Source organism: Homarus americanus, unplaced genomic scaffold, assembly GCF_018991925.1.
Source record: "Homarus americanus isolate GMGI-L3 unplaced genomic scaffold, GMGI_Hamer_2.0 scaffold45562, whole genome shotgun sequence".
Classification (NCBI taxonomy): Eukaryota; Metazoa; Arthropoda; class Malacostraca; order Decapoda; family Nephropidae; genus Homarus; species Homarus americanus.
Genome location: NW_024744839.1, coordinates 13,816,377 through 13,840,057, shown reverse-complemented (window position 1 = coordinate 13,840,057; position 23,681 = coordinate 13,816,377). Strand labels below are relative to the sequence as shown.

Below are 23,681 nucleotides of genomic sequence, written 5' to 3'. Positions count from 1 at the left end.
CGATGTCTCCATGATCACGTGAGGTCCCTCATATCAACACCCGAGGACCAGTTACTATACCATGTGAACACCTCACCACCTGGTGTCTCCATGACCAGCCCACGCCAGAATCCATCAACTTTAACTATAATAATTAGTATGTTCAATCATTGTTCCTTCTTCTTTTAGTAATGAAAGCTTTTGTTAAACGACCCACCCACCCCATGTCTTTGTATGTAATTAGTAATTTTTGTCTAATGTATATTTTCAGCCTTCGGCTGCCGACTTTTTCAATAAACCGTTAATTATTATTATTTACACACACTACTACTAATACAACTTTTTTTTAATGGCCTTTAGTCTCCCCGAATAGCCACACCTTCGCCGCCATTTTATTACCCTAAAATTAAGTATCCTAATACATAAGTAGCTACCCTAGCTGTGTTGAGTTAGTTGAGCCGCAGATCTATGCGGCATTTAGTGACTGTTGCCTCTTAGTCAATATCTGCAACTTTTGTCGGCTTTGGTGCCGATGTTCTCGTTTTCCTGAGGCAGAGCAAAGCAGACCTAAAGAGAGAGAAGGACAATCGACATCTCAACCTGGCTGTAACATAACTTCAGGGCTGCTGTTTCTGTTCGGATAACACCTCTGTGAGTCTGGCGTAGAAGCATCTTGCACTTGGTTTACTACTACTACTATACTTTGCTGTCACTCGGAATCGAGTATGACGATCATCCAGGTATGATACAATCATATGAGTTATTAGGAATGTCACCTAAGTTGGTGAGTTTTGGGGTGACTAAAGAGGCCTATGCGGGACCCGCAGGGTCGGCCACATTTGTTGCACATGTGATGGGCTGCATCTAGTGCAGGAGGGGTGGTGGCAGCGTCTTTCCGGCATTGGCGCTTGTCTGCCTCGGTTTGCAGTCGGGCTAAGTCGAAAGTATTGACGCCTTCTCGTGTGGTGCTCCTCCAAAAGTTACGGTGTGGATTAATCGACTCCCAGGAGAGGAGATCGATTTGGCACTTTTTCAGGTTTTTCTTAAGACTATCCTTATACCTTTTCAATTGCCTGCCGGGAGTGCCGGCGTAACGTTTACTATTCGTTAGGTGACTGTAAAATAGCTGCTTTGGCAGCGTACTGTCGTCCATGCGGGTAACATGGCCAATCCAGCATAGCTGTTCAAGGATAATGGTAGCCTCGATGCTCCTACAGTTGGTGTCAGCAAGAATACTGGCATTTGTTCTCTTGTCTTCCCACCGAACTCAGAGGATGGAATGTAGACTACGTTGGTGAAAGTTTTCAAGTGCCTTGAGGTGCTTCCTGTATGTGACCCATGTAGCAGGGTGGGGAGGATCACTGCTCGATATACATGCAGCTTTATAGATAATTTCAGTCCCTTTCAGCTAAAGACATGGTTTCGGAGTCCGCCAAAGGCTCAAGATGCACATCTGATCCGGTGCTGATTCTCTTCATCGATGTCTGCGGTGGTGGATAGGAGCCGAGATACCGAAAGTGGGTAACACAAGAGAGGGTAGTACCATTAAGCTTGATGGATGGTGGGGGTGTGTCTGAACCTGGGGCAGGTTGAAAGAGAATGTGAGTCTTATGTACATTCACCTTAAGGCCAAAGTGCTCATACGCATTTGCGTAAGTGTTTAGGATCTCCTGTAGGTCGTGTTCAGTGTGATCAACAAGGGTGAGGTCGTCTGCATACTGAAGTTCAGTAATGGAAGCTACCGACACCTTTGTTCTTGCCAGGAGTCGTCTTATGTTGAAAAGACCCCCCTTTCACCCTGTACTCGATGTCCACACACCAGCTAAATTGGCACTGGCACAAGTAAGGAAGGCACCCAAGAAAATGGAAAAGAGATTTTGTGCCAGTACACACCCTTGTTTAACCCCTGTTTGGATGGGGACATTGCCGTTCATGCCATCGTGGAGTTGCCTCACAATGGCGATGAATTTTGGTGGGCAGCCAAAACAGCTGAGGGTCCACCAGAGGGCTTCCCTGTTGACCGAGTTGAAGGCCTTGGTTAGGCCAATGAAAGCCATGTACAGGTCACGACACTTGTAAGGGCTGTAACGAGCGGGATGGTTGTCCGCCACTCGTTTGCTCGTTCGCGGCCCCACTGGGGGGTTAGTTAGAAGTGAGAAGGTCACTGCTGCCTCGTCGCACGCCAGACACGATCCAGCCATCACCACATCTGTACTTCTCCCCGCTGATCGATTCCAACTCTGGTTATGTACTCATCTGAGGTTCCTGGGGCTCATGGTCTGATTCCCCAGTCCTTCACTATTCGGCTGTCAACTCTGGTCACCTACTCCAGCGACTACCTCAGCTGCCACGTGATCGCCGCTTCCTCTACGCCGTATCCACCGTTTGTGACCTGGCGTCTCTTCTGTGTGGCAAGACATCGGCCACCAACTCTGGTGCCAAGTAAGGAACCTGCCCTGGACCTTCCCCCTGAGTGCGGATCACAGCTTTACCAGAACATTCCACCGTGCTGGTTAGGAGAAAGATTCATCTGCAGCCGTAGGAAATACCTGTTCTCTGTTGTGTTAATTGTTTTGTTTTAAGTAATTGTTTGACTCTAGTGCTGTTTATTTAGTTTATTTAGTGTCAGAGTTAAATTATTGTGATTATTTTCGTAGTAAAGAGATGTCAATCTCTAATGGTTGTTTAATACTCCTTGGAAACCCGTGGTTCTTGACTTTCCTTTTTATAAGATCCTGATTAGGCTGGCAAGGGATATGTATCCCAAAGTCCAGGCATTTACAATGCTTTTCTCTGCACTTTTCCTGTATCTGGCGGTCAGCATACTGTAGATCATGTCAATGGTGCCACGTGATGGTCTAAAGCCACATTGAGATTCTGGGAAGAAGCTTTCCGCCTCACGTAGTAGTGTGTTTAGGAGGACTCGGGTGATAATCTTGCCAGCTACAGACAGCAGTGAGATCCCTCGGTAGTTGCCACAGTCTGACCGGTGTCCCTTGTTCTTATAAATATTGACAATGGAGGTGTCCTTGAAAACTTGGGGGATTTCCTCCTTTTCCTATATGTTCTCCAGGAGAGAGTGGAGACAGCTAGTAAGCAGAGGTCCTTCTGCTTTATACACCTCGGTTGGGATTCCATCAGGTCCTGAGGCTTTGTTGTTTTTCATCTGTTTGATGGCAGTAGTTACCTCATCCACGGATGGAGGATAGCTGAGATGGGTCAGCTGTGAATGTTGATGGTCCTGCTGGGTTGTCAGGATATCCACATCAGTGTTTCGGTTGAGTAGCGAATGGTAGTGCTCTTTCAAGCTCTGACGGTTGCCTTCTTCATCTTTAATTAGGGAGTTACCTTCGGATGAGTGGAGGGGGGCTGTGCCATGAGTGATTGGCCCATAAAATGATTTAGTGGAGTTGAAAAATTTGCGAATCTCGTGTTGATCTGCAAGTTTTTGCATTTCACATGCTTTACTTTTAAGCCAGTCATTCTTTAGTTTGTGAAGTTCGCGATTGGCCGCCGCTTTCTTCCTGCACAAGGTATCAGCTTTGGTCTGAGACTGAGGGTTATTCTGCCAGTCAGTTAAAGCAGCACGTTTATCATCGACGAGTGCATTGTTTTTTGGGTCATTTTCATCAAACCAGTCCCGGTGTATTCTTTCGACCTGGCTGATGATCTCTCTCTAGGTTTTTGTCATGACACTTTCGAGAATAAACCATAAGGCACTGGGATTTGGGTTGTTTGTTGTTGGGTTGCTTATCAGTCCGTGTTCAAGCTACTGCTGGATCTTCCAGCTGTTTTGTTAAAACCTCTACTGGAGGCTTGTTGCCTTCGCCGTTTTGGGGCGATGTGAAGTGAGAGCTTGGCTCTGACGAGCCGATGAACAGTGTCACAGTGGTCTGAGCCACGCATTGCTCGCGTGATGAGGACATCTCGGCGATCTCTTTCTCTGACAATGAAGTAGTCAATGAGATGCCAGTGTTTGGATTGTGGGTGTTGCCACGAACCCTTGAACTTGTCGGCCTGCCTAAACAAGATATTGGTAGTGAGGTTGTGTGCAGCACACTTGCTGAGGAGGAATAGGCCATTGGAATTACACTTGCCTAGTCCGTTTCTCCCTATGACTCACTGCCAGATATTAGCATCTCTACCAACTCTGGCATTGAAGTCACCAAGGAGCACAACCTTATCTTCTCTGGGAATAGAGGGTAGCACTCTGTCAAGGTCAGCATAAAAGGCCTCCTTGATGTCATCCTCTGCATCCAGTGTTGGGGGTATGCGCTGATGAAGAAAGCATGATGCGAGTGACTCAGTGGGACTCGGAGCTTCATGAGGGGCTCATTGATCCCAACAGGCATTTAAGTTACCCTGTGTAGGATGCATTGGCAGATGGCAGAGCCAACTCCATACATGCAGTTTCTCTCCACAGCAGGCTTACCCTTCCAGAAGAAGGTATAACCAGATCCCCGTTCTGCGAGTTTACCCTCGTCCGGGAGCAGGGACTCACTAATGACCACTATGTCGATGTTATATCTTTTGCCACAAGGGCAGTTCTTCTTTCAGGACGTGCATTTGTGCCAGTATCCAGAAGGGTCCTGACATTCCTTGCAGCGACCATAGAGGCTGTATAGTTTGTTTTTCTTTTGATCTGTGATTATAATTGTGTTTTGGACTGCATAAAGATGACCTTTCTGGGTGCAGGTGTCAACCAGTTTGTTGTTTTAGGCAGCTTATTTTTAGGGCACCTTTTCCAGCCCCCTGCCCATGTGGGGTGAGCATCGTGGCTCCTCGAAAAGGCTGCTCAGTCACACAGACTGGACCGGATTGCGCTGCTGCCTAGACCCCAGAGCTTAAACGATCATTTTCTCTGTGCTGCCCATGTGCAGAGTTGTGACTAGAGACTTCCGGCAGTCATCTCTGCTTGTCCCCGTCGCCATTCTGTCCATCGCCATATAAGTTTTGGGATATAAGGGTTTGATGATGATGAGAAGTATGATGCGCTGGATGATGGCTGCTCATGAGTTGTTTTATGTGGTGAGGCAGGAGCGCAGACTGGAACCACACATCTTGGCTCTCCCTTTTCCTGATCCAATAGTGCAAGTTTTGCAACGACTGGGGACAGGGAGAGTTGCAATGGACTGCCGATAGCCCAGTTTGTTGGGTTTCGCCTTAGTAGCCTGTCCATCATTCATTGCCTTCTTCCACCAGTGAAGTCGTTGGGTTTCCATGTTGGTCAACTTTTCCGCCAATACTGCCATTGGGGTCTTGTTGGGGCTCTGTATGCATGTCTGCCTGATACGGGGCTCCACCGCAGATTTTACGTTCGGCCGTAGCCTTATACCGCCCAAGGTTAGTTAGCAAGGCAGCGGGGCAGTGATTGGTAGGCGCCAGGAAGTAACCACATGGCAGTGGGCCTATGTGCCGTCCCTCTGGAGCCCACCGCTACTCCGAGATCCCCTGGTGGTCTAGCCTGGGCCCATGAGGCACCCAGTTATCGTGTGTTGCCACGAGGAGGCACAGCAGGAGTTTTGGTGGCGAAGAGGCTGTGTACTGGCCGGGGAAGACTCATGTAAGTTGTTTCCCTGTTTGCCAATAGGGCTAGCCAGCGGCAGTAGCTGAAAGTGAGAAGAAGCAAGCAGTGCTTGCACCTTAACACTAACATAATTCTGCCACACACACACACACACACACACACACACACACACACACACACACACACACACACACACCACACACACACACACACACATCCCATTACACACATACACAGACCACCATGCTGCCCCATGACACATACACCACCACGCTGCCCATGCACACATACACCACCACACTGACCCATGACACATACCCCATGACACTACCCCATGACACATACCCCCCACCACACTGCCCCATCACACTGCCTCATGACATATGCCCCCCATCAAGTACCGCGCGCCACCACAACACACACACCACCACGCTGCCCCATGACACATACACCACCACGCTGCCCCATGACACATTCACCACCACGCTGCCCCATGACACATACACCACCACGCAGCCCCATTATGCACACATTCACCACCACGCTGCCCCCATTACGCACATTCACCAAACACGCTGCCCCATTACGCACACATTCACCACCACGCTGCCCCATGACACATCTACCACCACGCTGCCCTCCCATGACACATACCCCATCACACTGCCCCATGACACAGACACCACCACACTACCCCATGACACATACACCACCACGCCGCCCCATTATGCACACATTCACCACCACGCTGCCCCATGACACATACCCCATCACACTGCCCTATGACACAGACACCACCACGCTGCCCCAGCACATTCACCACCACGCTGCCCCATGACATACCCCATCACACTGCCCCCATGACACAGAGACACACACCACACCACCCCATGACACAGAGACACCACCACGCGCTGCCCCATGACACATTCACCACCACGCTGCCCCATGACATACCCCATCACACTGCCCCACAGACACAGACACCACCCACACTACCCCATGACACATACACCACCACGCTGCCCCATTACGTGTCACACATTACACCACCACGTTGCCCCACATGACACAAACACCATGCTGCCCCATGACACATTCATCACCACGCTGCCCCATGACACATAAATTCTATGACACAGACACCACCACACTACCCCATGACACATACCCCCACCACACTGCCCCATGACACATACCCCCCATCACACTGCCAGTCTCCCTATGACACATACACCACCATGCTGCCCCATTACGCACATATACACCACTGCACTACCCCATGACACACATACCCCATCACACTGCCCCATGACACAGACCCCACCATACCACCCCATGACACATACCCCCACCACTGCCCCCATGACACATACCCCCCACTCACACTGCCCCATGACACATACACCACCATGCTGCCCCACATGCACATATACACCACTGCACCACCATGACACATACCCCATCACACTGCCCCATGACACAGACACCACCACACTACTCCCATGACACATACCCCCACCCACACTGCCCCATGACACATACCCCCATCACACTGCCCCATGACACATACCCCCACCACACTGCCCCATGACATACCCCCATCACACTGCCCCATGACACATACCCCACCACACTGCCCCCATGACACATAAATTCCCCATCACACTGCCCCATGACACAGACACCACCACACCCCATGACACATACCCCCACCACACTGCCCCATGACACATACCCCCATCACACTGCCCCATGACACATACACCACCATGCTGCCCCATTACGCACATATACACCACCGCACCACCCCATGACACATACCCCCATCACACTGCCCCATGACACAGACCCCACCACACTACCCCATGACACATACCCCCACCACACTGCCCCCATGACACACACCCCAACACACTGCCCCATGACACATACCCCCATCACACTGCCCATAACACATACACCACCACGCTGCCCCAATTCCCACACACATGCACCACCACTGCCCCCATGACGCATACCCCCATCACACTGCTCCCCTGACACAGACACATACCCCCACAACACTGCCCCACACATACACCCCACCACACGCCCCCTGACACATATCCCCATCACACTGCCCCATGACACATACACCACCACGCTGCCCCACACACATACTGTACACCACCACTCTGCCCCATTACGCACACATGCACCATCACGCTGCCCATGACACACACCATTACCGAATACCGTGGTGTTCCATGGCATATACCACCACGCTTCCCCTGACACCCACCCACCCACCACCACCACCACGCTTCCCCTGACACTCCACCCACCCACCCACCACCACCACGCTGCCCCATGACTCACACCATACGTTAACATTGCTAGAATTACACTGAACGTTCAGTCATGCCAAGGAGCAACTTCCGTTCCCAGAGTTTGGTGATGAGCGACTCATGCTGGCGGCCGGATGTGAAATCTCCTCACTCCACCCCAAAGTTTCATGTGTGTAGTAGATGACTCTCTCGGTCAATGTGTGTAGTTAATGCAGCCTCCACATTCTCCCATTCATCTTGGTGGGAGATGTGGTGGTGTTTGATGATTTTCCCTTTTACAGCGGCTAGTTTATTGTGCACCCCATACTCATCTTGAGAGCGGTAGCGCAAAAGGATTACAGAGTAGAATTCACAAATGGTCAGTATAATTGACCCCCGTGGTCAGGATATTATGGCGATGCCAGTGTGGTGTTGCTTCAAAGTGCCAGTGTGATGGTGCCATTGTGGTCGTGCTTCATGGTGCCAGCGTGGTAGGGCTTGATGGTGCACCAAAAAAGCTGCTGGATATCTTCAAGCTCCACTTTACATCCACTGTTGACCACTACCACCTGCATCTACCAACCTAACATAACATAACTCTATACATACTGTACCTACAATAAAATGTTCTTTTACACACACACACTACCCGGTGTCCCTATGGCCACGTGAGGTCCTTCATATCAACACCCGAGGACGAGTTACTACACCACGTGAACACCACACCACCTGGTGTCTCAATCACCAGCCCAGGCCGGGGCCATCAACTGTTCCTTCTTCTTTCAGTAATGAAAACTTTTGTTAAACGACCCACCTACCCCATGTCTTTGTATGTAATAAGTCATTTTTGTCCTATGTATATTTTCAGCCTTCGGGCTGCAGAACCTTTTCAATAAACCGTTAATTATTATTATTATTAATTATTACTCGCACTCACACACACAGAGCGTATCGCGGTAGCATCGATCTTGTGATATGAACCCCTAATTAAGTCTGGGGAGGCGGACAGGTGCGTGAGGTGTGAGATTGACCTTGATTATTGAGTCAGAGGGGTCACGGGGCCTCATTCACCTGGTATAATATAATCCTCGTACAGTACAATATGGCCTACCTGGTTGTGGTCGTGTATGACTTGTACTGTACCTCTTTGTCGGACAGTGATATTGGAGTGTTCAAGCATATTTCTTAGACTCGAAGGTTAGTCTATTTCACATAAAGATTAACCTAACCTTCTCCAGGTAATGTTTGGACGTTTAAATCATCAGGATAAATAACCTGGGGGCGCTAATCTTCAGGTGATCCGATTTTTTTCGTAATACTATTGGCAAGCGTGTTATTCGTAAAGCTGGTTTCGATTAGGACAGCTTGATTTTCAGCGTCAAGAGGGCAGGTCACGGTGAAACTAAAACTGCAAAGTACTGTAATAAGTGATAGTGTGTTTACCCTTATATAATTTTCGTTTGAAACTTGTAGTTATCGGAAGTAAAGTTTGGAATATTTCTAATGGAAGCCACAGTGTCTCAAGTTGATATTTTGATGTAACGAACTGAATCCTAAGTAAAACTAGATAATCACTTGAAAATTTAACCATTCACCCCTAACGCTACCTGGGAGGGGGGTTATGATAGGTTAGATTAGTGTTCAGTTAGGTTAGGTAAGTATTAGGTGAGGTTAGTGTTAGGTTCGCTTAGGTTAGGTAAGCATTAGGTTAGGTTAGATTAGGTAAGCATTTGGTTAAGTGAGAATAGCCTTATGTTAGATTAGTGTTAGGTTAGGTTAGTTTCAGGTTGGTGTTAGGGTTAGGTTAGTGTTTGGTTGATGTTACAGTAGTGTTAGATTAGTTTCTGTTAGCGACAGTATGTTTAATCATCAGGTGTAATTTAACTAGAACAAGCCAGAGTTCTTAGACATAGGATGAGATTATCTGGTCTGTGTTTGGGCGCCGTCTGTATCAACACGTAACGTTTACTTTGTTAAATAAAATTAAAAACTCTGGGAATATGTAACTGGAAAATTTAGTTCAACGTAAAATTTATTTAGAGTGTGTCTGAAAGTGCACTTCCGGCACTCAAGATTATCAAAGGAGAGTGAGATGACTTCCTCTCATATTCCGTTCTCCACCTCTTCTGTCTTGGTGCCTCTTTCTCTTACTCCTTCCTTCCAGGGTCGTCATATGCTACGTTTTGATGTGTGTGTGTGTGTGTGTAAGAACGTCTTCACGCTGGCTTGAGAATAAGGTGGCTGTAACATGAGAATAACCTGGCGGGTTTCGGGTTAAACTGAAGGTAAACAAATTTCACCCGGGAACACGGTGGCAGTGTGAACAAGGTGACGTGAAGCTTTCTCCTGCCGCGGCAACACAACACACCTCACACATATGGTTGTACACAAGTACATACAGTAGATGGATACGTGAAAACAGACTGCCATTCATCTTGACACTTTCGAAGTTATAAAAGTGTTCATAAACCACACAGAAATGATACATGAAAAGACAAATTAACACACACACACACACACACACACACACACACACAGTGAGTGAGTGTAAGACAACTACTGTACATCTTAAGGTCGTCACCAGTCAACCCTCACCAAGAATCTCAACATCACCAGGTCGTCAAGTTCATACAAGTTTGGTGAGAGTTGTTCAGTGAACCCCAACGAGTGTTGAAGGTGAACCACGGGAAACAAGTTAAGTGATCACACACTTGTTGAACACCTAAACTTAACATTGTTTCAATAAATTTTCTCCGTATCATAGAAACTAATGACAAACTTTAGAGAAACAAATGTAACAAGTAGTAGTAGTTTGCTTCTCGGGCTTGTAATTACTTGACCTAGAGTTCCTTCATGCCGAGTGATGATGGAGTATCGACAGTCACGTCTATATGAGGATAGACTTATTATCATGCCTCAATCCTGCCTGGTGCTGATAAAAACTGGAAGTCCCCGAGGGCCCCGCTGACTGCTGACTGACAATATTCCCTGACATTGAGGTGATTGACATGATAAGGATGGAAGGAAAGAAGGAAGGATGACCACGACGCCATCTACTCTCCTTACATACCCAACAATACCTTAATATGTGTAGCCAGTGGAGGTCAATGTACTGAACTTCTTGAGGAACAGCTCATCATTCCACAGTCCAGCATATGGGGTCATACTCACCTGCTGGTAAGGTTCATCTTTTGAACGCTCGCAGCTTCTGTGGAGGACAGCCGGATGACCTGATGTTTAGCCCCTTCCCCCAGGTAAATCACGCTAAGGCTAACAAATTGACCTAACCTAGCCTAATCTAACCTAAATTAACCTAACATAGCATAACGTAACAATCTACCCCCCCAATTAGTCTTTGGACGTTTAATCATCAGATGAAATAAGTTGAGAGGCTAAATCTTGAGATGATCCGAACAGTCAACAACTGCAAGTCGTCGTGGAAGACAAGATTATTCGCAAGTCTTCCAAGATTACAGTACCGGCTCCCCGTACGTGAGGAGGACTGCCTGGCCTGCCACTCTGCTGTCCGTCACTGAGAGAACCTCAGACTTTCTCACCTGGCAGATCTGGCAAACGCCTGGAAGGATGGCAGACAGTAACTTGTGGTAATACGTGTGTGTGTGTGTGTTTGTTTGTTTTCGTTTTTCCACCCTCGCGGCAATCAGAGATTGAATTGAATTGAATTGAATTGAAACGGTTTATTTAGCCAGAAAAACACAAATACAGAGTGGATGATAATAACAATATTAACATGGCTGAGCCAGTTGAGAACCTGAGCTCTCTTTTAGGTACCTGATATATACTATACATTTATCTCGGGGAAGTATTATGTAACATTTAGTATCATCTGGAATAGTACAATAGCATGGTGGTAATAAGAACATCTTATAATGTTACCACGGTTATTACTTCAATATATATATATATATATATATATATATATATATATATATATATATATATATATATATATATATATATATATATATATATATATATATATATATATATATATATATACACTGTATATGTTAGCTGGAGAGAAATGAGAAGACGGAAATGCTGCGTTTAGCACGTTGCAGGTGTGAGGTGCAGTTTCTTAGAAATTTTTTTTAGGGGGGGTCGTTGCATACTTTTCTCAGCACATGAGAACAGTGCTGTCTTTTTTTAGGGGGTCGATTGTAATATTCAGAAATTTCAGTGTAATTTCAAATGCCGCGCCATTGGAGAGACTGAGTTCAAGGTCGTCTCAGGGAAGACCGCGCTACCTCACGTAGCGAGAGGTTGTGGAACTAGGCCTATACGATATTGAATGTAGTTTGCCGAATTAATAATGATGCGATTCATGAAGTTAAGGGACTATTATTGAATTTGAAATTATTATAGATCGTTTACCAGTCTGAATAATGTTACGGCTGTCCCAAGAAAGTTATTAGTAGGCGGAAAATATGTCACGTAGGCCTAAGCTAACGCCTTGGGTAGACACTAGGCTGGCTGGCTCTCAGTCAGTCGAACATAGAAGGAGACTGTGCGTCAGAGAGGACGAAACGGTCACGTGGTCTAGTCACCTGTGTTGCGCTATTGCAGTATTATGTCAGCTAGCGATATGTGTCATGTGTTAGCGGGGTGTGTGTCGTGTGTCAGCTAGGGGTATGTGTCGTGTGTCAGCTGAGGGTGTGTGGCGTGTGTCAGCTGGGGTATGTCATGTGTCAGCTGGGGGTATGTGTGTTGTGTGTCAGCTAAGGTTGTGTCACGTGTCAGCTAGGGTGAGTGTCGTGTGCCAGCTGGGGTTTGCCATGTGTCAGCTAAGAGCATGTATCATGTGTCAGCTGGGGTGTGTGTCGGTTAGGGGTATGTGTCATGTGTCAGCTGGGGCTGTGTATCGTGTGTCAGCGGGGGTATGTACAATGTGTCGGCTAGCGATATGTGTCATGTGTTAGCTGGGGTGTGTGTGTCAGCTGGGGTATGTGTCGTGTGTGTCAGCTGGGGTATGTGTCGTGCATCAGCTGGGGTATGTACCATGTGTCAGCTAAGGGTATGTGTCACGTGTCAGACTGTGTGTGTCTCAGCTGGGGTATGTGTTGTGTGTCAGCTGGGGGTGTGTGTCTGTCAGCTTGGGGTATGTGTTTTGTGTCAGCTGGGGGTATGTGTCATGTGTGAGTTAAGGCTTTGTCAGCTGTTGATGTGTCGTGTGTCAGCTGGGGGTTTGTGCCGTGTGTTAGCTAGGGATGTGTATCAGCTGGGGGTATGTGTCATGTGTGAACTAAGGCTTTGTTAGCTATTAATATGTGTCGTTTGTCAGTTGGGGTATATGTCGTGTCACTTGCATGCATATTTCATGTATCAGCTAGGATATGTGTCATGTGTCACCTGGGGATTGTCTTGTGTCAGCTATGGGTATGTGTAATGTGTCTGCTGGGGATTGTCTTGTATCAGCTGGGGTATGTGTCGTCAGTTTGGGGTATAAGTCGTGTGTCAGCTGGATGCATGTTTCATGTATCAGCTGGAATATGTGTCATGTGTCACCTGGGGATTTTCTTGTGTCTGCTAGGAGTATGTATCATGTGTCAGCTAGGGGTATGTGTCGTGTTTCAGCTGGGGCATGTCTTGTATCAGTTGGGGTATTCTTGTGTCAGCTGGGTCAGGTGTCGTTTATCAGCTGGAGTTTATGTCGTGTGTCATCGGGAGAATGTGTCATGTGCCAGTTTGGGGCAGGTGTCGTGTGTCAGCTGGGGCAGGTGTCGTGTGTCAGCTGGGGCATGTGTGGTGTCAGTTGGATGTATGTTTCATGTATCAGCTGGGGTATGTTTCATGTATCACCTGGGGTATGTGTCATGTGTTAGATAGGGCTATGTATTATGTGTCAGCTGGGATATGTGTCATGTGTTAGATAGGGCTATGCATCATGTCAGCTGGGTTGTCATGTGTTAGATAGGGCTATGTATCATGTGTCAGCTGGGTTGTCATGTGTTAGATAGGGCTATGTATCATGTGTCAGCTGAGATATGTGTCATGTGTCAGCTAGGGACATGTGTCATAGTCAGCTGGGGGTACATTGTAAGACGGCATCTCAAAATTGTTATTGGAATCTAGCTGTTATCATAATATGCCTAAGTATAGGACAGTAATGTTATTAGACATTAATATTTACATATTAATTGTAGGTTTGATACTGCGTAGTGTCCCTGGCTCTCTATAATTAGTTTTATATGGATAGATCATGCGATGTTGAGTCACCTGACGACACGCCGTCTGTTTCCCTGTACGCGCTACTGGTCAGTCTTTTATCAGGCCAAGACGCTTTACGGACTTACCGCCCTTGCCGATGGCGAGGTCTTTGTCTCGGCAGGCTCTATACCTGATATAGATAATATATGTACATAAAATATAATAGACTATACTTCACTCCTTCAGTAATCCAATGAAGAGGAAATAGGTATTAGAGTGTGTATGAAGCTGGACTACGGTTGTACTCGTGACCGGGAATGAAGAACAAACACAGAAAAAGCCACCAATTATAATGTCATGTGTCAACTCGGGGTATGTGGCATGCGTCAAGTTGGGGTATGTGTCATGTGTCAGCTGGGGTATGTGTCATGTGTTAGCTGGGGTATGTGCCATGTGTCAGCTGGGGTGTATGTCATGTGTCAGCTGGAGTATGTGGCGTGTTAGTTGGATGTATGTTTCTTGTATTAGCTGGGGGTATGTGTTAAATAAGGTTATGTATTGTGTGTCAGCTGGGGATATGTGTCGTGTTAGCTAGGGATGTGTCTTTGTTAGTTGGGGGTATATGGCATGTGTCAACTGGGGGTATGTCATGCGTCAGCTGGGGTACGTGTCATATGTAAGCTGTGGTATGTGTCAGCTGGGGTATGTGTCATGTGTTAGCTGGGGTATGTTTCATGTTTCAGCTGGGAGCACTTTTGTCACGATGAGTCTTGACTCCAGCATTTTTCAGTAATTTTCTTCATAATTACCGTTCTTTTTATTCAAAGTTTAATTACTAACGTTTAAACCTCGTAATTTTTCGAAAGCAGTCAACTTAGGAGTATATTAAAAATTTTCACTTTTGTGTTCTTATGTTAAACAGGGTGTCTCAGAAAAATGTAAATGTATTACGCACACTGCCTTACAGATTTTCATGGAGACAGCGTAAATGCCTGTATTAAAACTGCATCATGTCCTCACTTGTATGATGTGCAAGGTCTCCCACAAGTGCGGACAGTGTTGCTGTTGTAATAAACACATTCATAATTATGATCACTATGAAAATCTTTAAGGCAGTATATATATATATATATATATATATATATATATATATATATATATATATATATATATATATATATATATATATATATATATATATATATATATATATATATATAAAGACACCCTGTAAATATGCTAATTCGTTATATTTATTGTTTTGTTCCCTATATTTTCTAGTGTTGAAATTTCACCACAGGTCTGTGAATTTCCGTAAATTTAAGAGGTTCCGGGAGCACTCCAGTGGAGTGAGTCAGTCCCTTGAGACGCCCACAAGTGTTCTGCCTCTTGACCCTCAGGTGCCCATGTGGTTCACCTGAGGAGGACACACACTACCTGGGGGTCTGTTTTTCCCTTGATCGTGCAGATAGACCATGTGTGATTATTGCTGCTGCTGCTGCCGTCGCCGCTGCTGCTGCTGCCGTCGCCGCCACTGCTGCTGCATCAATGGTCACTTTTGCTCGTGGTAAGCTATAATGCTTCACACTGAGCCACCAGGGTCCACCGCTCTCTCATCCTGCTATCAGCCAGGGCTTATGGTAAATTAAAATCAAGGGAGGTGTTGGGTTTCTACCACCGACCTGACTTGTATAGCATTCGTTGCCCGACTGCCTACCATACCTCCGTTTGTTGGAGTTGGCGCCAAACAAGGGACAAACTGCTGTTAAACCAAACTATGGCTATTCATCCTGGCAGTCACCTCTTCCTCCTATACCGCCATTGGGGCCTTACTGGAGCTTTGTAAGCATATCTGCCTGGTGCGTGGCTCCACCGCAGATTTTTCATTCGTGATTTAATGCTGTAGCCTTATACCTACCAAGGTTAATCCTCAAGGTAGCGGGGCAGTGGTTGATTGGCACCAGGACGTGTCCACATGCCAGTGGGCCTATGCGCCGTCCCTCTGGGGCCCACTGCTGCTCCGAGATCCCCTGCTGGTCTTGCCTGGTCCACGAGGCACCCAGTTACTGTGTGTTGCCACGAGGAGGCACAGCAGGAGTCTTGATGGTGAAGAGGCTAGGCAAGTTGCTTCCCTGTTTGCCACGAGGGCTAGCCAGCAGCAAAAGCTGATAAGCGAGAGGAAGCAAGCATGTTGCTACACTGGACGCATTACACTACCCTCTGTGTACACACACACACACACATCCTCACTATTGATACGAGCACAATTAAGTTCCTAACAAAGAGAAGGACACGTTTGACCGATTTTCTACAACAGAAAGCGAGACGCGATAGATCTTGCATATTAATACCTAAAAAAAATCCAAGAAATACTCACAAACTGTATATAAGAGAGAAGACTTCAAAATTGTTTGAGAAATTCGGTTACGTGAAGTTCAGGCACCACGGCTTATTTCAGCTGAAGATTAGACATTCCATCCTATTTCACCTGAAGATAAGACTTCCTAGTTTATTTCACCAGAAGATTAGACACCCCAGCTTATTTTACCTAATGATTAGCTTCACTAACCTAACTTAGCCCCAGGTAGCGTTACTTTGGATTAATCATCAGGTGAAAGCGTCCAGGGTATCTGATATTCAAGTGATCCCAGTGTAACCTCCCCCTCCCTCTAAAAAAATGAAACCTTAGAAACTGGTATCAGGTAATAGCTCTCTAAGTGGTGTCTTAAGTTGGTGCTTGAGTGAGGTGGTAAGTCGTCGTAACCTTGGGGTAAGTTATTTGTGTGGAGTATGAGGAGGTTTGGGCAACCCCAGAGACTGTGGTTGAAGGATTGCAGGTGTCTTTGGTTGGTTGAGATTTGCATATTGGTCAGACAAGAGGTGTGTGTGTGTGTGTGTGTGTGTGTGTGTGTGTGTGTGTGTGTGTGTGTGTGTGTGTGTGTGTGTGTGTGTGTGTGTGTTGATAACGAGATCTGAGATTGCCGAGTTCCACGACAATTTAAATAGTGAGTTACTTAATGCACAAAGGCAGAACATACCATACAAAAACTCAGATCAGACAACAATGACCCTAAATGGATAAATAATTATTTAAAGAACATCATTGGCCAAAGGAAGGCTATAGGTAGAAGGATAAAGCGTGGCGAAATTTACCTCCGGGATTATTATAGGGTATTGGCGAGTAGGGTTAAAACCGAGATAAGGAAAGCCAAGAGGAATAATGAGGTAATGATAGCAAGGGAGGCGAAGACAAACCCCAAAGGATTCTACCAAATGTATCAAACTAAAACACGAGAAAAGATTGGACCAATACGGTCAGATACCGGCAAGCTCACTGATAACGACGGAGAAATGAGCAATAATCTGAATAAATATTTTTCAACAGTTTTCACCACCAAAAATTTAAACATGATACCCGAGGCACCGACTCTATTCAGAGATAGTGAAGAAAACAAATTAAGCGAGATAGTAGTAACGATGTTAGTAAGCAAATAGACAAACTAAAGCCTAAAAAGTCACCTGGTCCTGATGAGATATTTGCCAGAGTATTAAAGGAATGTAAGGAAGAGCTTAGTATGCCCTTAGCAAAGTTGTTTAACATGTCCTTAAAAACAGGTGTAGTACCAGAATCCTGGAGGATAGCGAATGTAATGCCGATTTTCAAGAAGGGGGATAGATCACTGTCCTCTAACTACCGCCCAATCAGTCTAACATCAATAGTAGGCAAATTACTGGAAACAATCATTTCAAACTCTACTCGAAATCACCTGGAGAAGCACCGATTGATCAATGATTCCCAGCATGGCTTCACAAGCGGACGTTCTTGTCTAACTAATCTATTAACATTCTTTTCATCAGTTTTCGAATCGGTGGACGAGGGGCACAATTATGATGTGGTATATCTCGACTTTAGCAAAGCCTTCGGCAGAGTCCCCCACGAAAGACTAATTAGAAAGGTAGAAGCACATGGCATCAAAGGTAACATCCTTAAATGGATTAGGGCGTGGTTACAGGACAGGAAACAGCGAGTGAGCATTAACAGCACTAAGTCCCATTGGAGCAACGTCACAAGTGGAGTTCCCCAAGGCTCAGTACTTGGACCATTATTATTTATTATATGCATAAACGACATAGGTATCGGCATAGACAGCAACATAAGTAAATTTGCTGATGACACTAAAATAGGACGTGTTATTAAATCTGACGAGGACTCCGCAAAACTACAGGAAGATCTAAAGAAATTTTTCGAATGGTCTGAAAAATGGCGGATGAAATTCAACGTGGACAAATGTAAAGTACTCAGTATAGGAGATGTAAACAGGGAAACCAGATACCAGATGAACAACGATGCCATAGAGAAATCCGACTGCGAGAGAGATTTAGGAGTAATGATAAGCAGGAACCTTAAGCCAAGTAAACAATGCGTTTTTGCTCGTAACAAGGCTAATAAAGTACTTGGGTTCATACAAAGGAGTGTTAGTTACAAGACTAGCGAGATCATCCTAAAACTGTATCTTGCTCTTGTGAGACCACACCTGGATTACGCAGTTCAGTTCTGGTCACCGTATTACAGAATGGATATAGAATCCTTGGAAAGAATTCAGAGGAGAATGACAAGACTAATCCCGGGCATTAGGAACCTTGAGTATAGAGACTGGCTAAAGCATCTTAATTTGCACTCCCTCGAGAGACGGAGAGCGAGGGGCGACCTGATACAGGTGTATAAGTGGAAGTCAGGGCTAAACAAAGGAGACATTACAAAGGTACTCAAACTATCCAACCAGGAGCGAACTCGTAACAATGGTTTTAAATTAGACAAATTTAGATTTAGGCGTGAAATAGGTAAACACTGGTTTCGAAACAGAGTAGTGGATGAATGGAACAAGTTACCAAATATCATCATTAACTCGAATATCCTGAATAACTTCAAACATAGGTTGGATGCTAATATGAGCAATAGGGGTTGGGTGTAAACGGGACTGCCCAGTATGGGCCAATAGGCCCGCTGCAGTTTCCTCCATTCTTATGTTCTTATGTTCTCTCTTGTACGTGGATATTAAAGAATTACCTACCTTGTCAGCCACGGTACAGGGGTTACCAGTCGACGTGTAGGTGAAGGGGTTATGTGAGAGGGTTCCCCAGTTGGTGTTTCACTGATTAATGACCTCATATACATAGTGTGTGTGTGTGTGTGTGTGTGTGTGTGTGTGTGTGTGTGTGTGTGTGTGTGTGTGTGTGTGTGTGAGAGAGAGAGAGAGAGATTATGATAAAAAGAAAAGGGCAGTCATCGCAGGGGTCTTTACAGTGTAGTACCTGAGCTCCTCACAGAAGATGGTGGTGGTAGTTGCATGGTGCTATTATACAGTACCGTTTAGTGTACAAATATTGTACATAAAATTTTTCATAATCTCATGGTTGTTGAAGTTAAAAGTCAGTGTTTTTGTATTGTGTTGATAGGTGAAGTCAGTTTTGTACTACAGTATGTTGATGGTTATACTGACACAGGGAGAAGTTGGCCTTCATCTCGCACCAACATCGGCTTCGTCATAGTTTAAGTAACAATAATATTTTGCTCCATTTGTGTGATTTTGTAATAATTGACAAACTATAGGAGTTGTGTTTGTTCTCCTTGTGTCAGTGACCTTACTAACCTGGGACGAGAACACGTTCATGTTTATTGTGAAAAGTGAAAGAGAATCAGCACTTTTCAGGCGAGATATGTGGGATCACCTGACGATTAGGTCCCCAGCTTATGTCACATTGTTAACCAACCTAAGGCTAATCTAACCTCACCAATCTTCCCGGGTAGCGTTATTGTGTTTAATCATCAGGCAATCCAATAAGTGTTTTAAATACCTATTACTGTAGAACACCTTACTTTGGTTTCACTTACACCCTACCCACTCAAACATACGTTATATTAACTACACTTTACACACACACACACAGAGTGAGGGCGTACTGAGTATTCGTTTGATGACGCCTTGATATGATTATATACACTCATTAGGCACAACAAGAATATTTAGCAGGTAAATAATGGCGACTCAGATCAACTACAGACCTTGAGTGGACGTGTTGGTAGTTGGTCGAGATGTTTAGCCGAGACTAAAGGGTGAGGGGGAGGGGGTGTCCGTACGTGCTATTGTTTCTTCCTGCTCGTCCTCCTCTTGTACTGTAGTGTAAAGCGGATGTTTTTCTTCCTTAATATACAGGGTATTTTTTTCCTACCATATAAAGACCATAAAATTATTTATATAACTAGAAAGTCTTTTTTCGCTATAGATGACCAGATCTCTCTCTCTGACACACACATACACACATACAGGGTGAGTCAGAGGTAGGTGAGGGAGGAGGAAGTGTTGCCCTCCCCTGGTGAATCTCTGTACTTGAACTTCTCCACCCACCAAGGTCACTTCTTCCTCACCTTCCCTTTCTTCCCTTATTCTTCTCTTGCTTCTTCACCTCACACCAGTTTATTATGCCCCTCATTCTTTCCCGGGGTACATCCTTGTCTTCCGTTTGTTTGTATGTCTGTTCGATACGCCCTGTTTCCGTTTAATATCTTCAGAAAACCTCCACCTGATGCGCACTATCCCTGACATCGGACCCCTCCTTCACCCTCTGGAAGAAGCCATTAAAGTCGATTTTATCCCAACACTATTGAAAACCCCTTATTTAACCCCAGCAGAAAGGTCACTCCTTGCACTATTACCGAGACTAGGAGGAATGGGATTGACTAACCCGGTGGAGCATCAGAACTCTGTCAAGTTCATGGCAGCTCTTACTGAGCACATAATAGATCACAATGCAGCAAGTCAGGTGGATACTAACGAATTAAACAAGATTCGACGGTCCATTATGAAGAGCGGCAGCACACTCAAAGTGATAAACTGTAACAACTGTTGCTGCAAGTGCCAGAGAACGTGAAGAAAAAATAGCTATAGCGCAGGAGGTGGGTGCCTCGAACTGGTTTACAGCGTTACCGATAAGGGCAAAGGGGTTCATCCTTAATAAACAAGAATTTACAGATGCCATTGCTCCAAGGTACGGTTGGCCAGTAGAAGGTTGGCCCTCCCAATGCATGTGTGGCTCACCTTATGACATCGGCCACGCCATGGTGTGCAAGAAAGGGGGCTTCGTATGCATGAGGCATGACGAAGTAAAGGATCTCACAGCAAATTTACTAAAGGAAATCTGCCACAACGTCACAGTGGAACCGACCCTCCTTCCATTGGACGGTTAGAACCTCGTCACAGCACTTCAAACACATCCAACGAAGCCCATGTGGATGTCAGTGCTCGAGGATTCTGGACACGGGGACAGTGAGACTTCTTTGACATAAGGATTTTCGATCCCATGGCCACATGTCACCGTAACCTAGCTCTGGATGCTGCACACAGGAGGAACGAAAATGGCAAGATCAGGGCATATGGGGAGAGATTTCAGAATGTTGATCAGGGCAGCTTCACTCCTCTGGTGTTCACAACCTCTGGTGGGATGGGACAAAATGCAAGATGTTTCTACGGAGCAGCAGCCCAGAAGTTACTTTACAGCCTGGTTGAGATATTGACTGTCCTTCTCTCTGCTTAGGTCTGCATTGCTTTGCATCAGGGGAACGAGAGCATCGGCCTCAAAGCCGACAACAGTCGAAGATTTTGACTGAGGCAACAGTCACTGAATGCCGCATAGATTTGTGGCTCAACTAGGGGAACGAGAGCATCGGCCCCAAAGCCGACAACAGTCGAAGATTTTGACTGAGGCAACAGTCACTGAATGCCGCATAGATTTGCGGCTCAACTAACTCAACAGGGCTAGGGTAGCTACTTCTGTATTAGGATATTTAATTTTAAGGTGTGGATATTGGGGGAGGCTGGAGGCCACTTTAAAAAAAAAAGTAGTAGTAGTAGGTGTGTGTGTGTGTTGGTTAACTGCTCACTAGAGTAGCCTATGTTGGGTGTTTTATACTAATATACATTATTTGTTCGCCTACAGGTTGTCAGTCTGCGGGATTTCTTCTTCGACGACGACATCTTCATCGCCTACGGTCCTGAGCGACTCTCTCACGACGACTTCGATCTTGACTCTGAAGGTGTGTTGTCCCGCTCACCTTCTAACATTGTCCCTGCACACGTCTGTACACTTGTCTTTACACACCCAGGTTACTTAGAACATCAAAGTAAACTTCTTTCTTTTAACTGCCACACTGCCCTGCTTAGATATAGGACAGGTGTGTACAAGGTCCACTACGCTATATAGGTGACAGTCACATCAGAGGCAGGTGTATGTACACTACACTACTTCATATACACAGTTAGTTACAGTTTATCTCCCCCAGATGGACTGAATCCCTCGACAAAAACATTAAGCGGTTTTAAATAAAGTTCAGTGTGTGTGTGTGTAATAATAATAATAATAATAATAATAATAATAATAATAATAATAATAATAATTAAAGGTTTATTGAAAGAACATGACAGCCGGAAGGCTGAAAACATACAGTTACATAATTGGAGAATGGATCAATTGACTGACAAATAATATACAAGTAACATAAGTTATACAAATATGATATATAATAACTAGGTGGGGAGAAGGTTATACTACTGGGCATTTCAGCATAGTGACAGTGCAAAAAGGTTGGCTGGGAGTGAACAAACTGGTTGATGACGAGTTGTTGATAATTAATAATTTTTGCAACCGTTGGGACTTTGCTGTTCTTATAGCGATGATCAGTACGCGCTCGTATGTGTGTGTGTGTGTGTGTGTGTGTGTGTGTGTGTGTGTGTGTGTGTGTGTGTGTGTGTGTATATATGTAATAATAATTAACGGTTTATTGAAAAAAAATCTGCAGCCCGAAGGCTGAAAATATACATTGGACATAAATGACTTATTACATACATTGGTGGTTTAACAAGAGCCTTCATTAGAGAAAAGTAAAGGAACATACAGTGAACATACAGATTATTGTAGGTGTTAAACAGCAAACTCGTAGTGTAGTAACTCCCTCCCAGATGGTGTTAGGAGGAACTCACGTGGTGTAGTAGTTCCCTCAGATGGTGTTATGAGGGACCTGGCGTGGTGTAGTAATTCCCTCGCAGATGGTGTTATGAGGGGCCTCACGTGGTGTAGTAATTCCCTCACAGATGGTGTTATGAGGGACCTCACGTGGTGTAGTAATTACCTCACAGATGGTGTTATGAGGGGCCTCACGTGGTGTAGTAACTCCCTCACAGATGGTGTTATGAGGGGCATCACGTGGTGTAGTAATTCCCTCACAGATGGTGTTATGAGGGGCCTGACGTGGTGTAGTAATTCCCTCACAGATGGTGTTATGAGGGACCTCACGTGGTGTAGTAATTACCTCACAGATGGTGTTATGAGGGGCCTCACGTGGTGTAGTAACTCCCTCACAGATGGTGTTATTATGAGGGGCATCATGTGGTGTAGTAATTCCCTCACAAATGGTGTGTTGACGGACTTGACGTGGTGTAGTAATTCCCTCACATATGGTGTTATGAGGGACATGTGGTGTAGTAATTCCCTCACAGATGGTGTTATATGAGTGAGGTTTGGTCTTAGGCCTTCCTATCGTAGACGGATTAACACATCGCTGGTTGTTGTTGGGTCGGGCCGTCATCACTGGGTACCTGGGACCTCACTGTGTGAAGGTTATCTTGGGTACGACTGTTACTGTT

At 45.6% G+C, this 23,681-nt stretch overlaps 1 protein-coding gene across 1 annotated transcript in view; it reads left to right on the top strand.

The window, feature by feature from the left end:
• The first annotated feature begins 21,664 nt into the window (after nucleotides 1-21,664).
• The window catches only part of LOC121878191 (serine/threonine-protein kinase DCLK1-like), a 245,687-nt gene continuing 243,670 nt past the window's right edge, over nucleotides 21,665-23,681 (top strand). Inside the window, exons 1-2 of the mRNA XM_042384235.1 lie at nucleotides 21,665-21,745; nucleotides 21,979-22,075. Of these exons, the coding sequence (XP_042240169.1) occupies nucleotides 21,665-21,745; nucleotides 21,979-22,075 (178 nt within the window). The remainder of the gene's footprint in view (nucleotides 21,746-21,978; nucleotides 22,076-23,681) is intronic.